Below are 12,836 nucleotides of genomic sequence, written 5' to 3'. Positions count from 1 at the left end.
AACAGTTCGTTTAATAGAATATAACGCATTTATACTGCTAGAATGAGAATGAAAAGTCCGGACCAGCCTTTGCTAAGTTCATTACCAAAAAATTCCAAGAGTAATCTTAATTTGTGGACTAGTTAAGCTAGTTTTCATGTGTTTTCATTGAAAGTTCAACACACGTGTATACCTATGTTGGTATCAAATGCTGGGAATTAACTATCAGGTCATTTTCCTCAACATATACCTATGTAATGTACCCAAAACCCAATCATATTAATTTGGCCTCTTTGTTCTTTTTTCAGTGCCATTTGTAGAGGTTTCGCTCAGGAGATGTCACAAATTTTGGAAGCAATCGAGCAACATTTGGAAGCACTCTTGCTACCTTTACGCAAATCTGTCAACACCTCCTCCCGCATGTTTCACCTCAAAATTCGAAATCAATCAAGCGACATTTAGAAACAGTCTACTTTCACAGAGTTTTCAGAAATCTGTCAAAATCCCCGTGTTTCACCTCAAAAAAATTCCATTCTCCACGCCCTGTCCGTCCAATCTTTCCAACGACATCCACTGACAGCGGAAACGAACTGATTCGTTCCGAAAAAATTTTCACGAGAAGAAAACACAATTCGCCATGTCAAGCCGGGCCTCAGGTAACCGAGAGGAGTGCGGGTAAAAATACAAATTTGGACACACCCTTGGTTTGGGACGAAAATGCAAGCCGTGAGCCAAGAAATGATGTTCCATCACTCATCTCTCCGGCCCAAAGTGTGCCCACTGGTGCCAGAAAAATTAAGCGACCGAGAAATCTGCTTTGTTTATCGTGAGGGACACCTCGTAAATAATAAAGCGGTGTTTTCTTATTATTTTCCCCATTTGAATGGCCGATTTTTTTTTTTTTCTTTTTTTTTCTCGTCGGTGGCACTAATTAGTGTTTGAAAATAAAATGGAATATTTGAGATATTTGGGGAACTCTGTGTAGTATCTGCGTATCATACTAGGCTTGTACGGCCAGGCACTCACTAACAGGCTGGTACACCTGATCTGGTCCGCATGTTTGGTCTACCTGATAGTGTGTGTGCTCATCAGGGGTCAGGTACACCTGATCAGGTGTACCTCAAACAGCCCTAAAGGATGGCTTAAGCCTCTACGATTCTAACCCTACCGCAGCTCAGTGCAGTGGTTAGCATGGCTTTCATCATATCTGGGCCAGCCTAGTTAGCTTAGTTGGTAGTGCGTCTGCTTTGTAAGCGCTAGGCCGTGGGTTCGATTCCCGCCCGGGGCGGATTTTATCTTTTCGGTAAGGATTAGTTTGTGACAAAAGTTAGAAAAACAAAGCAAAGCTGTTCAGTTCTTCACACGTCAGAGCAAATCACACCAAGGCCATATACAATCCAAGGTCTTATTTCTCAAAAGGATTCTCGTGTAGAACGTGTACCTACCTTGTGGTTTGTACAAACTAGAAGTTGAATTTTCTAAAAGTCAATGGCTTTATTCGCGACCAGTGCGGTGGAGCCATCAAACATCAGCTTTGCAGAAATGGGTTGTACGGTCAGTAATGTCAGTTACAAGAGACATGACCAAAGTTTCACACAAGATACACAAAATTCACACATAACACGAACCAATAGGGATACTGACTGTATTTTATTTCCGACGCATGGGTTTTGAAAAAAGCGATCAACTGTTAGGAGCATTAGCAAATTTTCACACAAGATTTACTGTCAAAGTTTCGCGCAAGATACACAATTTTCACACTCAACACGAACCAAAGCGTAACATACTTGACACGGCGTCTTTCTTCCTGGACAAAATCCTCTTCCTGGCTATCCTCGTCCTCTTCTTCCTCTGAAGAATATTCGTTCAACATCAGTCCAGACGTGACTCTAGGATCTGGAGTGGAGGCTTTGGTCTTCCTGTTCAGGACTTGCTCGAACAACTGGTCTTCCCGGGATTTGGGTGGAGGGGCTGGCTTCGGGGGTTCTGGCTTTGGAATCGTCTTGGGAGGTTCTGGCTTTGGAGTCACCTTGGGAGGTTCTGGCTTTGGAGTCACCTTTGGAGGCTCTGGTTTTGGGACGGACTTTGGAGGCTCTGGTTTCGGAGGCTCAGGTTTGGGAGGACTCGGCCGTTTGGTGGGAATGGGTTGTGGTGGAGAAGGTGTTGGGGGGGAGGGTTTCGCGATGGAGATTTTGGGGGAGACCACATTCTGTTCGCCGGATTTCGGGTCGTCTGGTTTGGTGCCGCTGCTTGAGTTGACCACTACGCCGTCGCTGCCTGAGGAGCGACTAGAAGGGTAAACAAGACGAGAGTTAGCGCGTTATAGTCTGTTGTTCATACATAGTTACAGAAATAAAGTAAAATGACCAAAGAAATAATAAAAATAAATATAGAATAATAAAATGAGTTTTGGACTTTGATGGCCGGCTCCACAAAGTAAGTTTAAACTCAGTTTAATTTTAACTTTTGGATTAAGCAATCTGATTGATTGATGATAAAAAAAAAAAGTGTATTAGATTGCTTAAACCGAGATAAAGACTTAAACGGGGAATTTAAACTCACTTTGTGGGCCCGGCCCCAAGACAGATTTTACCCATAGATATGGGGGAAAGAGGAAGGTACATTATGGTCATTATGGATTATGATCTGGAGAATATTCCGAAAATTTTGCGACCCTAGAAAACTATGTACATTCTGCTCCCAAGGGAAAAAAGTAAAAGTTCTCTTTCGAAATTTTTGGCAAGCACACAAGATCGTTATTCCGCCATGATAAGAATCGCCGAGAACGTACATAATTTACGTCGAATACCTACTTCGAGTACTTAGTCACCTTTATCTGCAGTTTCATCTTACTTTATTGCAAACTGCACTCTTGGGCCATTGTTATTTCGTGACAAGCTTAGTTGAACAATATATACCTATTATGATTTGTCGCCCAAGAATTCAGTGGGCATAAAATGGGTCAGAACTGTCAAAAAGCTGAAGTTTTCTCATATTTTTCTTCTAATTTCTTTTGAAATTTATAAAGACTTATTACACCATTCTGCAGCTCTACAGAATGGATAGGCATGAATTTTCTTGAAATGTAGCGACCTAAAGTTTACCTGCTACCTTTCAAACTTGGTCCTCAATTGTGGACCCTGGGTTCTTACCAAGTGACAAATTTCAAGTTCAAAAATGTGTTTATTTTGAGGTTGCTCTAGTGAGTGGAAAAAAATTTAAATGTTTTTTTTTTTTTTTTTTTTTTTTTTTTTTTAGAAATTCAAAAAATATTGTGCCTCAATAATTGTATGGTTCCTCCTCAATAATTGTATGGTTCCTAAGAAGATTAGTGACAGGATCAATGAAGTTAAGATATTCTGAAAGACTGATCTTTTGGGGATCTCAAATAAATTTAGACCATTTAGGGGACGTATTTTCCAAGATTTTGAGGTCAGTTCACTAGTCACAAGCTGTCTGTTGCGTTTGAACGAAGCATGTGAAATTATTCGTACTTAAATTATTTTGTTTCTCTCCATTAATGAATCATAATTGAACTAATTAACATCGAATACATTCCATCCATCTACGCATCTTCAAGAATGTTTCCAAGTTAATTCCAAGTCAGTTACGAAGCACATGACTCGGTGAAATTATCAGCTGAAGTAGTAAAAAAAAGTGGTAGGTATGGTGGTAAAATCATATACCTAAAAGGTGAAATATCACGTTACGTGAGCTCACGTATAACGTGATAGTAGTGTGTTTCCACCTTTGTAGGGGCACCGTAGAGACCTTTCTTTTGATGTCCTGTCCAGCTATTCACATCAAGAAGTACCTAGTACTTTACAGAGACAATCTCTTCGACCATCATTTTGGGAAAGGGAAATTGGGCAAACTAGAGACAACCATCACTTCAGCTCGAGAAAATTCTACCTACTTGAGTGACAAAGTGTTATTTTCAAGGGTCGAACATTACTTTCACACCTATTAATTTTGTCACCTGTCGCACCTCGCACCCTAATAAAATGAAAATTATCATCAGCAAAAAACAATCTCTTTTCCTCCTAGCAAGTGACGTGCGGGTGTTGGGGGTGAACTTGGGATACATGATGTTGTCATAGTAAAAATATATTGTCAAGTTGTTTTCTTGGCATAGGTTAGCGGAGAGCTTGCTTTATTTTCGTACTCCCACCGCTTTGGGCGAGATGAGCGCCAAATCCGAGGTAGGGTATGAGAGGAACAATATTATGGGCAGCTGGACACGGGAGAAATGTGTTTTCGCCGGGGTTTTTTTCGTCAGAAAACACCGTTGTAGGGTCAGTGACATGTGTCAGGTGTGAGATACCTGGTAAGCATGAAAACCACCCACGCAAGACAAACACTTACAGTTACCTGAAGCTCATCCTAGTTGATGGACAGTGGACAGCCTTTGAATGACTATGGTCAACACGGTCCAACACCACAATGAGATTTCAAACTTAATTTAACTCTTGAACTTTATTAACTCTTGAATTCAGCGATCTGATTTGGTGATTTCGGATCAGAATAATCCAAGAGTTAATATAAGTTTAAATTTAAACCCAGATTATGGTCCGGTCGTTTCCTGACCCCTCTAATTTCCTTGATTGTGCCTACCTATCTCTACATTATCCATATAGGTATCTACTTTCCACCAGGGACATATTATTAAAAGGCATGTTATTGTAATAATTACAAACTCCAAGTATAATAAAACGGGAAAATCCGAACAAAATCCTACACTTGTAGCTGGTGACGCCAAAAACCATACCTTACACACTTATCCCTGATGTGTATATCTTACATTGCCTTATTACTGCACGTAATAGTAAGGCAAAATATTTACCCACCAAAGCCAAGGAGCAAGTCAGCAAGTTAGGTTAGAAGAAACGAACACGTTTTGTGCGGTTAAAGAATATCCGAAAAGAATAAAACCGAATAATACAGAAGAAACATGCAAAAAAAAACAGCACTTTAAAAAAACGTCTTTCGTTTTTTTACACCGCCTGAATAGTGGTTAAAAACTGAAAAAATCTCAGTTAAAAAAAGGTAAAAATACTCACAAAACTGGCAGTTAAAATTTCCAACATTAACAATCGGGAAATTTTTTTAGTAAACAAACAAGTGAGAGAGACAGAGCGTTTCTTCCTCTCTCTCGTGTTTTTCCTGGAAGGATATCGATTTTCCTTTGGTCCTGCCTAAGGTACGCAACTACTGACCTAGTTTTGTCTTCTCTTCGAGTTTCCATTCTCTGCCACTCAACCGTGTCGAGTTTTCTGTCATACTGTCTCCTCTGAACATTTTTCCATTGATTGACTATAAAAATGACTATCTGTTTATTTAGATATTTATTTTTATTCTGTTTAAAGATACTTTGGTATACCTAAATGCTACATAAAGGTTAGGCTTTAGTCAGGAATTTCTTTACGTTTGGTTTGGTTTACATTTTGACATCTGGGTTCTATCGATTTTTTTTTTTTTTTTACTTTTAAGAAATCGAACCCATTACTGCAACTTTGATATCAATGAAGAAAGGACAAAATATGACACAGAACACAGAAGGGAGACGACTAGCGTCTAGCTGGGGGACCATTAAACAGACAAGTGAATTAATAACCAGCCTGGCTGGCTGGCAAGAGGGTTTACATGACTTTAAAAGAACAAGATCATGTCCTCACGCCCATGATCTCACTTCTAAGAATATGTGGTAAAAAAACCAAAGTCCAGTTTATTGCAAAAATATATCAGTTCCTTTATTTTGTTACCAACTATAATACCATAAGTACTAGAAAAATACTCTTTGATTGGCGAAAACAAATTTCATTAATAAATATTATTAGAATAAAAATAGTTCAAAGTAGAATCTAAGCTTACAGGCACGTAAGTTTCTCTCTATTTCCCTTCTCTCGCTCTCTCACTCAATCACTCACCCACTCAGTCTCTTTTCTCTCTTTCTCTCTCTCTTTCTCTCTCTCTCTCTTTCTTTCTCTCTCTTTCTCTCTCTCTCTCTCTCTCTCTCTCTCTCTCTCTCTCTCACTAACTCTTTTTCATTCACGGATGGTGATCAAGGAGCACTCCTTGTTATTCCCTAACCTTCCTAAGGAGTTTGGATCCCTTGCAAGTCGCATTAGTCGAGAAAACAAGGAATTTTCCTTTTGTTTTAACCTGTAGTTTTTCCAGTGTTCACTTACTCTCTAACTCACTCACTCACTCACTCATTCTCTCACTCACTCACTCTCACTCACTCACTCACTCACTCACTCACTTACTCACTCACTCACTCACTCACTCACTCACTCACTCACTCACTCACTTACTCACTCACTCACTCACTCAGTCTCTCTTTTCCCCCTTTGGCCAAATAAGTGTTGAATATAAATATGAAATAGGAATGTACCCGGATTTTTCCATTATTTTTTTTTTTTTTTTTTTTTTTGTCGGGAATGGGCCTTAATCTGCCTGTCTTTCTCTCTTACTCACCCAGGAGTCCTGTATTTTTATCTCTCACATTCCACAGAGCTTTGTTGGCTCTCCGGGCATAATTCTCATACACTGGATCATTCAGGAGACGACTCAGGATCCCCATTTCCAACAGGAATGTCCCTGCACCAGCAGGACATGTATCTGAGCTGATGGGGAAATCGGGAACCCCAGATTTCAAGTTTACCTGAAAGTTGTATTGATTTAAATTATAGAGTAATTTAAAAAATACATTTAAGTGGACTACTTTAACATAAAAAACTGCATTAGCAAGTGATTAGGACAAGCCCCTTTTTTTTTTTTTTTTTTGTCCCTTCCAATTTAAGTACAAAAGTAGGTAACTACCTACTCTATGTGGAAAATCTCAAGTTTCTAGCTACCTACATACATGGAGAAGAGCTCTAGGTATTGAGTTAGTGTGTGAATTAATCTCAAAATTGGTCAATATTAAAATAAAGTGCCCAAATGATGACAGTATTTTTGAACAAAAAAGGTGCCATGTACTTGTATGAAAAAGAAAAAATGTTTTTTTCTTTTTTTTTTTTTTTTTTTTTTTGTCTCTTCCAATTCAAGTACAAAAGTAAGTAACTACCTACTCTATGTGGAAAATCTCAAGTTTCTAGCTACCTACCTACATACATGGGGAAGAGCTCTAGGTGTTGAGTTAGTGTGTGAATTAATCTCAAAATTGGTCAATATTAAAATAAAGTGCTCAAATGATGACAGTATTTTTGAACAAAAAAGGTGCCATGTACTTGTATGAAAAAAAAAAGAAATGTAGGTATAGCTCATACAATGCTTCATCTGAACAGAAAACAGAAAAGTGATTGTTATTACCCTTGGCACTGGTAAACCAGTGGTTGTGTTTTGAAATGCTGGCAATAGTCGTGTAGCCAGATCATTGGCCAAATGTAAAAGTTGATTATCATACCAGTCTGGTTGCAAGGAACCAAATGGTTGATTGGTAAGACCTGTCGATTTCAGATAGGGCCCGTATACAAGACCTGTCAGATTTCAGATAGGACCCGTATACAAGACCTGTCAGATTTCAGATGGGACCCGTATACAAGATCTGTCAGATTTCAGATAGAGCTCGTATACAAGACCTGTCAGATTTCAAATAGGACTCGTATACAAGACCTGTCAGATTTCAGAAAGGACCGTATACAAGACCTGTCAGATTTCAGATAGGACCCGTATACAAGACCTGTCAGATTTCAGATAGGACCCGTATACAAGACCTGTCAGATTTCAGATAGGGTGACAGGGCACAGGGACGGAATATTTGATGTCAGTAGGATTCAAGCCCTACAGAGGAGCTGATTTGAGCCAGGTATTTGTTTTTGATTGGTAGCGCGTATCTCTTGTCTTCGCTCATTGCTTCACACTGAAAGAAGAAAAGGAAATTAGAGTTAGAATAGGCTGATGTGTGCCCCCAGGTCAATTTTATTTTGGTAGTCCATTACCGAAGTGGGTTGAATTAAACCAAGCCCCAATAAAAATTTTTGTATTGTGGAGTCTCACTGCAAAGGTCTGATCGTCCCGAAAGCCAAGGGAGAAGAAAGACAGGACAGAAGAAAGCCAGTCGTTTCGAGAACGAACCTTATCAGGGTAAAATCTGCCCCAGAAGTGGTACTTTTTGGAGAAAAATGGTCAGCATTGGGCAGAAAAGAACCGGCCGTAAGGCAATTTCCCTTATGGTTGGTTCTTTTCTGCTTAATGCAGTCTAAATGTCGTAGATTCGTGGAAGCTTAACCCATCCTTTAGGGCTATTTGCCCCTACACCTACACCTCAGATGTCTAAATGTCGGTCCGGGGGGTGAGAAAACCCTGAAGAGATGAAGGAAAGCGGTGTCCCCCTTAGCTTTCAAGGAAGATTCGCCACTGGCCCTAGTGTATCGATTTCAACACCCTACTCCCTAATGCTCCAGACATTTAGACTCTGGCTGTGAGAAAGCTTTTATTTTTCGCAGACAAAAAGGGTTTTTTCTTCCCTTCGTCTTTGTACAAATATTACCCTTGTTTGTTTGCATTATTATGTTAAGGCGGTCTCTTCCTGATCCCTAATGTGCCGCGTCCATTTTAGTTTAGGACTATTGCACTGTTGTTTGCATACATAATGGATTTTGCCTGCGTAAGATGTTTTGTAACGTTTGGATTACCTATTAAAAAAGGAATTCTAATTGTGTTAAGCATATTTAAATGCTTGTCACAAACATCGTTCCCTGATTATTTCACCTAGATAAATTTCATGACATGACTTGGACTTGAACCACCAACCTCCAGATCCAAAGTCCAACGCGTTAACAACTGCACCACTGAGGTTGGTGATTACCTATTATTAAAATATTAGATTGTTACATTTATTACGTATGGGGAGGGAGATGAAGTGGTTTAAGTATTTTCAAGAGAACTTTGCTGAAAGGAAAGAGGTACCATCTCTCTCTATTTTACGGCGCTTTTCCTTAATTTGAATGTCTACTTGTCTACCATTAGGTAGGTACCTAATGAAGAGATACGCCTAATGAAGAGATAGTTAAAACGGACCTATCGATTTTCAGGTAGGTAGGTACCTAACTAGGTATTTTCTCCTTTTTCAGAGCAAAAAAAAAAAATAAAGTATACCTAGGTAAGTAACACCCTGTGGGAAATACAAATTTGGGGCTAAAAATTAATTGTTTGAAAAAATTAAAATCATAACAATAAGTTGACAGTATTATCTTCAAAATGAGACTGTTTGGATGAATTGCGAGAAGCCTAGGGTAACACACTGGCAGATTGTTTGTATTTTAGGTAGATACCTATTCCTAATTTAATAGGTGACCTACTTCGCGAATTAAATAGGCGGGCAACATTAATCTATAGGTGATGGGCAGCATAAATATTTAAATGAATAAATAATAGGTGTATGGTGTATCATTCCCTGGAATTAAACAATGTAAAAAACGAGTAGGAAAATAAATCCGTAATGCGGATATAAAAATCAAGCATTCGGGAAAGATTAAATAAAAAGTAAATAAAAGAAGACTACTATGTACAGTATTAAACTTACCAGGTACAAATACTTGGTGGTTTCAGATAGGAAGAAGGATTCCATTCTATCTTCTAATGACATATCTCCTACACTATGTACAGTAGCATATCCACAGCCTGTCCTAGTAAACTGGTTTAGATTGGCGAGGATCTCCTGGCCTACATGCAGATAGAACGGACTCTTGGTGGCCTTTGGAAGAGAAGATAGAGAAGGGATTAGTATCACAGGTAACTTGAACCTCATAAAAGAGGAAAAATAGTGCTAAACAACAAAGGTACTCTTAACCTTTGGCTTCATAAAACTCAATGCGTGGGTACAAATAGCCTCCTCTATATCACCTACTAAAACCTGGTATAATAATAAATTTTCAATTTTATTAATTTTATGATATAAAACCAATCAAAGTAGTTTCCAGTTATATTTCTCAGGTAGAACTCCATATCGTTTCCATATGACATAGTACAGTGCATTTGTCTCGCTGGAGAACGTAAAACTGAGACAAAACCAGCCCTGTCAAGCCACAGCACATTATATTGGAAGGAAACCTCGTTACCTGTATTCCAGCAAAGGAAGCCTGCAAGGAGTCTATCCACGTCGAGTAAAGTTCTCCAGTATTCATATCCACGTTCACAAACAGGGGATGACCACCCTCTCCGTGATTACATTGAGCTCTCCTGTAAGCCAGGAAAAAAATTGTGTTAAGCATGAATACTTGAAACAAGTTTGTTCCCCGATTAATACATAATACCTACAGCTCGCTAATTTTTTCAACTTGGACTCGAACTACCAACCTCTACATCCGATGTCCACCGCTCTAACCAGTACATTACTGAAGCTGGTTTGCTCTCTTGTAAATTATAAAAGAAGAAAAAAAATCTTAATGACATATCTCCTACACTATGTACAGTAGCATATCCACAGCCTGTCCTAGTAAACTGGTTTAGATTGGCGAGGATCTCCTGGCCTACGTGCAGATAGAACGGACTCTTGGTGGCCTTTGGAAGAGAAGATGGAGAAGGGATTAGAGTATCACAGGTAACTTGAACCTCATAAAAGAGGAAAAATAGTGCTAAAAACAAAGTTACTCTTAACCTTTGGCTTCATAAAACTCAATCAGTCTTTAGCCTCGTTCTTCGGTTGTCACGCTATCGATTCTTAGAAGAAAAAGAAATTGGGAGGGGGGGGAAGGTGTTATTAAATCGTGGTGACAGGTTATGGCGATAATAGTGGAAATTTAAATATGTAAAATAAGTTTATTACCTACTTTCAAAGATTTTAAGTAAAATAGGCAATGGCTCATTACTAGACCAGGGCCTCCTTATTCTATGAACAACTCTGCACTCCCCACCCTTCACTTTTTACTCCACTCAAAAAAAAAAAAAAAAAAAAAAACTCGTACCCACAACCCACCAACTGTTTATCACATTCCTACAAGCCACAATAATTAATTCATCATACTAACCTGGTATAAGAAATACGTGGATTCTATGAACTCAGGTCTGAGCGGATAGAACGAAATGTCAGGAGTGAGAAGTTTCCAGTTATATCTCTCAGGTAGAACTCCATATCGTTTCCATATGACATAGTACAGGGCGTGGGTACAAATAGCCTCCTCTATATCTCCTACTAAAACCTGGAATAATAATCAAATCGGTCAAATCACGGCCAGCCTAGTTAAAGCTTGGAGGGTAGGGCGTCTGCCTTTCGTTCTACGAGTACCTGCTGAAAGCTTTTTTTTTTCTCTCTCGGTGAGTAATATAAGTAGACTTTATAAACCATTTGTGCACAAAAAAGAAACATCTCCAGAAAACAACATCACATTAAAATATATTTTGCTCTCCGGGAATCAGCACATTATATTGGAAGGAAACCTCATTACCTGTATTCCAGCAAAGGAAGCCTGCAAGGAGTCTATCCACGTCGAGTAAAGTTCTCCAGTATTCATGTCCACGTTCACAAACAGGGGATGACCACCCTCTCCGTGATTACATTGAGCTCTCCTGTAAGGCAGGAAAAAAAATGTGTTAAGCATGAATACCTACAGCTCGCTAATTTTTTCAACTTGGACTCGAACCACCAACCTCTAGATCCGATGTCCACCGCTCTAACTAGTACATTACTGAAGCTGGTTTGCTCTCTTGTAAATTATAAAAGAAGAAAAAAAATCTTACTCTTTGGTCGAAATTTGATTAGAACACCCGAATTCGACATCTGAACAGGTGGATGATATTTTTTTTTTTTCGATGGCCAGCCTAGTTAGCTTGGTTGGTAGCGCGTCTGCTTTGTAAGCGCTAGGCCGCGGGTTCGATTCCCACCCGGGACAGATTTCATGCTGAATGGAAAATGTTCGTTCTCCGAACGGCTGGCTTTCTCCTATCCCGTCTTCCTTTTCTCTTCGATTTCGGGACGATAAGACCTCAGCAGTTACAGTTCCCTCTCCCATTATTTTTTCTTTTAATCTTTCGTTGTTGTTTTGCAGGTCCAGCACAGAGGAGGTTCCATTCGATAGATCATCTAGTCATTTCTACGCCGGAGAAGGCGAGACGTATGCTCGCCGCTCTTCGTCCACCTATCACTCTTCTTCTTCTTCTTCCTCTGAGAACTTGCGCGGGAGACCGCGCGATCGCCTGTATAGAAATGGACCGTATCCAATTATTGAAAGGCAAGTTAACTCTTCCACTATCCACTAGGGGCACAAGGTTGATAAGGATGACTCACCTCTGTGGCCGAGTGGTCAAGAGCACTGACTCTCAACCTGGAGGTGCTGGGTTCGAATCCCGGCCAGGGTAAAAATTTACTGACCAAACTTTCCCGTTCTTGGATAAGCATGGATGTAAAAGAATGTGCCTTGAAGTTAATAGAAAGTGTTACCGAGGTACAATCTTTTTATATTGAAAAAAAAAAGAAAAAAAATAGAAGGTAAAAAGTTGTAGATCTAAACACCAAATGTCGCGGTAATTAACATCTCAATGTGGCCAATTGCTGAGAACTCTGAGGAGAATTGAGACCCATTCCAATACTTAACTTTTTGTTATGACTATGCTCAATTTGATACAAATAACACTGATATTGTGCTGTTGTAACAGATGATCCATACAGTACTATGTTGTATTTGGAGCATTCATACAGCACTATGGTGTACTTAGAGCTCTTTTAATCCTATAAGTTTACCCTCGTCGCATGTGTTGCTTGATGGCCTTGTACATTTCATCAAACATGGCGTAGTCCTCCGTGTCTCCAAACAGAATGAAAGTTTTCAGCAGGTACTCGTACAACGAATCCAACCCCGCTCCAAGACCACCTAGCTTACCTACCCACTGGCCTGAATCAGCGTTGATTACGTTTC

General features: G+C 39.5%; 2 protein-coding genes across 2 annotated transcripts in view; both read right to left on the bottom strand.

The window, feature by feature from the left end:
* LOC103508767 (arginine kinase) overlaps positions 1-2,251 on the bottom strand; it is a 27,391-nt gene extending 25,140 nt beyond the window's left edge. The window contains exon 1 of the mRNA XM_026825002.1: positions 1,767-2,251. Coding sequence (XP_026680803.1) covers positions 1,767-1,852 — 86 coding nt within the window. The 5' untranslated portion in view covers positions 1,853-2,251. The remainder of the gene's footprint in view (positions 1-1,766) is intronic.
* Positions 1,852-12,836, bottom strand: LOC103510601 (ER degradation-enhancing alpha-mannosidase-like protein 1). Its single transcript, XM_026823262.1, has 10 exons — positions 12,662-12,836; positions 11,370-11,490; positions 10,953-11,123; positions 10,392-10,485; positions 9,509-9,585; positions 7,777-7,843; positions 7,294-7,460; positions 6,457-6,643; positions 1,910-2,256; positions 1,852-1,875 (listed from the first exon to the last, which is right to left on the bottom strand). The coding sequence occupies exons 1-10, from the start codon at positions 12,706-12,708 to the stop codon at positions 1,852-1,854; spliced, it is 1,302 nt and encodes a 433-aa protein (XP_026679063.1). The 5' UTR covers positions 12,709-12,836.

Source organism: Diaphorina citri, unplaced genomic scaffold (assembly GCF_000475195.1).
Source record: "Diaphorina citri unplaced genomic scaffold, Diaci psyllid genome assembly version 1.1 scaffold2, whole genome shotgun sequence".
Lineage (NCBI taxonomy): Eukaryota > Metazoa > Arthropoda > Insecta > Hemiptera > Psyllidae > Diaphorina > Diaphorina citri.
The sequence above is the reverse complement of the archived record's forward strand: the minus strand, read 5'-3'. Positions and strand labels throughout refer to the sequence as shown.